The sequence below is a fragment of the Limulus polyphemus genome, unplaced genomic scaffold (assembly GCF_000517525.1).
Source record: "Limulus polyphemus unplaced genomic scaffold, Limulus_polyphemus-2.1.2 Scaffold8556, whole genome shotgun sequence".
Classification (NCBI taxonomy): Eukaryota; Metazoa; Arthropoda; class Merostomata; order Xiphosura; family Limulidae; genus Limulus; species Limulus polyphemus.
The window spans coordinates 15,631-18,768 of NW_013674166.1; the positions used below are offsets into that span (position 1 = coordinate 15,631).

Sequence of the window (3,138 nt, forward strand, 5' to 3'; positions counted from 1 at the left end):
GAATCCACCCTTATACCACCACCAGCTGAATCCAACCTTATACCACCACCAGCTGAATCCACCCTTATACCACCACCAGCTGAATCCACCCTTATACCACCACTAGCTGAATCCACCCTTATACCACCACCAGCTGAATCCATCCTTATATCTTGCTGAATCCATCCTTATACCACCATCACACATGATCCAGATTTCTATGTAGAAATGTATCACGATCTGGTTTGTTTTAAATTTCGGGCAAAGCTACGCGAGAGCTATCTGCGTTAGCCGTCCCTAATTTAGTAATGAAAGACTAGAAAGAAGGCAGTTAGTCATCACCGCCCACCTCTAAATCTTGGGCTACTCTTTTAACAAGGAATAGTGGGATTGACCATCACATTATAACGTCCCCACGGTTGAAAGGGCGAGCATGTTTGGTGGAACGGGAACTCGAACCCGCGACCCTCAGATTGCGAGTCAAGCGCCCCCTAACCACCTGGCCATGCCGGGCCGATCAAGAACGGACTCCATCCTTATATCACCACCACTCATGAGCCAGATTCCTCCATACTTATGTTATTAGCTGCTGCGTGATGTACACAAAACAAATCCCCCAATTGTGATGCACTAGCTATGTTCTTGACATGATGTAGAAGCTGCGTTGTTAGCCGGATTGCACTAAAACGTGCGATTAAGATATAGATTATCACGTGGAGTTTGTTTAAAGTGACTGGAGAGATCAGTTGTGTCTGTGAACTTCATTGAGGAGACAACTGAGAGCAATTGCCTAGGGCCCCACGGATAAAAAAAGGGCCCCGACTAAGAGAAATATAAAAAAAATAATAAAAAATTGAGTGTCTCATCAAAAAACATGTATTTGCAGCTTTGCCACTAAAACAAAAACGCTTCATATAAACCAGTTATGTTGTAATTTTTCATTAATAGGTTCATTAATATTTTCTCGCCTATTTGACACAAAACTTCGTTGCCGTTACTGTATATTCATTACACAAAATTAACTCTAATTGCTATATATTTATGATAAACATTAGAATTAGAATTTTACATATTATCTGCCCTATTTCTTGAAATGGAACTACCTTCTTAAAAGTACAGTATAGTTCGTAATGTATTTTGGAGGACTTTTTGTGCTGGATGTTCACAAATACGTATTGAACGTTTCTCATAAGAGAATGAAATTTGTGTAAGTTATTTTAATTAAGTCGTGAAACAATGATTAGCTCTTTAATCGATATCAGTGGCTGACGCCGAAAATATTTGTGAATCAACACTGGAAATGGAACTGATTTTTTCATCGCTCTGAGCAACATAAACGGACCAAAACTAATAATTTTACTGAATAGAAAATGAAAACTTTTTATGTTTTTTTTATGCAATTCACTTGAATCATAATTATTTATAGAACACCCTACTACAAAATCTTCCCGACGTCCTTAACCCAGCTCTGTTTGTAGTAGATACCCTACGACTGCGGCTAACTCAAAATGACTGATAGTTTAACTAATGGTAGACGACTTAACTTGCCTAGGTATCCAAGTTACTATATCATTAGTTTGTAAACAGTTCGTCAACAGCATTCATTGACACTTCTAGTCATCATGGCCTGGTGGTTAGGGCGCTTGAGTCGCAATCAGAGAGTTGATGATTCGAATCCCCGTCACCGAATATACTTGCATTTTCAGCTTTTATAATGTGACGGTCAATCCCAATATTCGTTGGTAAAAGAGTAGCCCAAAAGTTAATGGTGGGTGCTGTTGACTAGCTGCCTTCCCTCTAGTCCTTCACTGTTAAATGAGGGACGGCTAACGCAGATAGCCCACGAGCAGCTTTGCACGAAATTTAAAACAAACACTTATAGTCAATGTATAAAACTCTTTTGATTATTAAGCGTCTTTTATTTGTCCAATCACGTGCCACAATAATGAACCCCATGTGTTTTATCTAACGTCCAACCATAGATCAATGAACCAACGGTTCATGAACCATTTAAATACTTTAACCTCTGTGATTCACTTCAAAGTGATAACTGAATCAGTGCGATGCAAGACTTCTAAATAGAGCTCAGGTCGAATGACCAGATATTAGTATTTCAAGTGACATTATTGTTCAGCGGATGCCTACTTTTTCAAGGAATAAATTGAGTATTGTTATTTCAATTTATATCATTTGTTAACTATTCTGTTACGACTTTAATTCCTTTGTGCAATGTATTAGTTACATATGTAAACATGCAACGAGTTGCCAACGATGTTCAAACAATATATAACTTTAATATTATAATATTTTCACACTTCAGAGCCTACGCCGATGGCTCAAAGGATATATAACACTGGGATTCGGAGCTCGATCTCTGCGTCGCGTTCTAGCACTTAGACTTATGTAATCACTAAAACATAACACATAAGATATAACATAAGCTAACCTTTAAGGTATCTTCTTGGGTCCTCATTATCGTATTGTTCAATGTCTACACCGACCACGAAGTACTCGCCGTTTTCAAGAAGTCCTCGATCCTCAAGGCTAATCATCAAACCCAGGTGTTCGAAATAGTAGCCCAGCACAACAAAGACTTGTAAAACAATTAAATACATTTTACTCAACCGATATACTGTAATTATGGTAGCTTCTAATGTCTTCATTTTGAATGATTATCATATTAATAAATTATCAAGAGCACACTAAATCCAAGGGTTACAGAAGGCAGTGGAAGAGTTAAGTTCCTGTTTATATTTGAATTAATACACCTTTCATAAAATTTTGAGAGTTTTATCTTTATTTCGAAATTATGAAGTAATAAACCTGTTGCCTCTTCCTCTCGTACTTTTGTGTTTGTAAATAACATCGTATATTTGTTAGTACGAATTACGCATGCGTTCTATTGCTCATGAAATAACTGGCAGATACACTACTACATTTCTCAAATATAGCTGGAAAACTATTGTTTAATAAGGAGCTGACTGTTACATCAAGTACTACTGGAGAACTATTGTTTAATAAGGAACTGACTGTTACATCAAGTACTACTGGAGAACTAATGTTCAATAAGGAGCTGACTGTTACATCAAGTACAACTGGAGAACTAATGTTTAATAAGGAGCTGACTGTTACACCAAATATGGCTGGAGAACTATTGTT

The 3,138-nt window shown here is 37.4% G+C and overlaps 1 protein-coding gene across 1 annotated transcript in view; it reads right to left on the bottom strand.

The window, feature by feature from the left end:
* The window catches only part of LOC106475423 (guanylate cyclase 32E-like), a gene marked incomplete at its 3' end in the record, with an annotated part of 15,973 nt that extends 13,379 nt beyond the window's left edge, over window positions 1-2,594 (bottom strand). Inside the window, exon 1 of the mRNA XM_022379533.1 lies at window positions 2,422-2,594. Within this exon, the coding sequence (XP_022235241.1) occupies window positions 2,422-2,594 (173 nt within the window). The remainder of the gene's footprint in view (window positions 1-2,421) is intronic.
* Window positions 2,595-3,138: the final 544 nt, after the last annotated feature.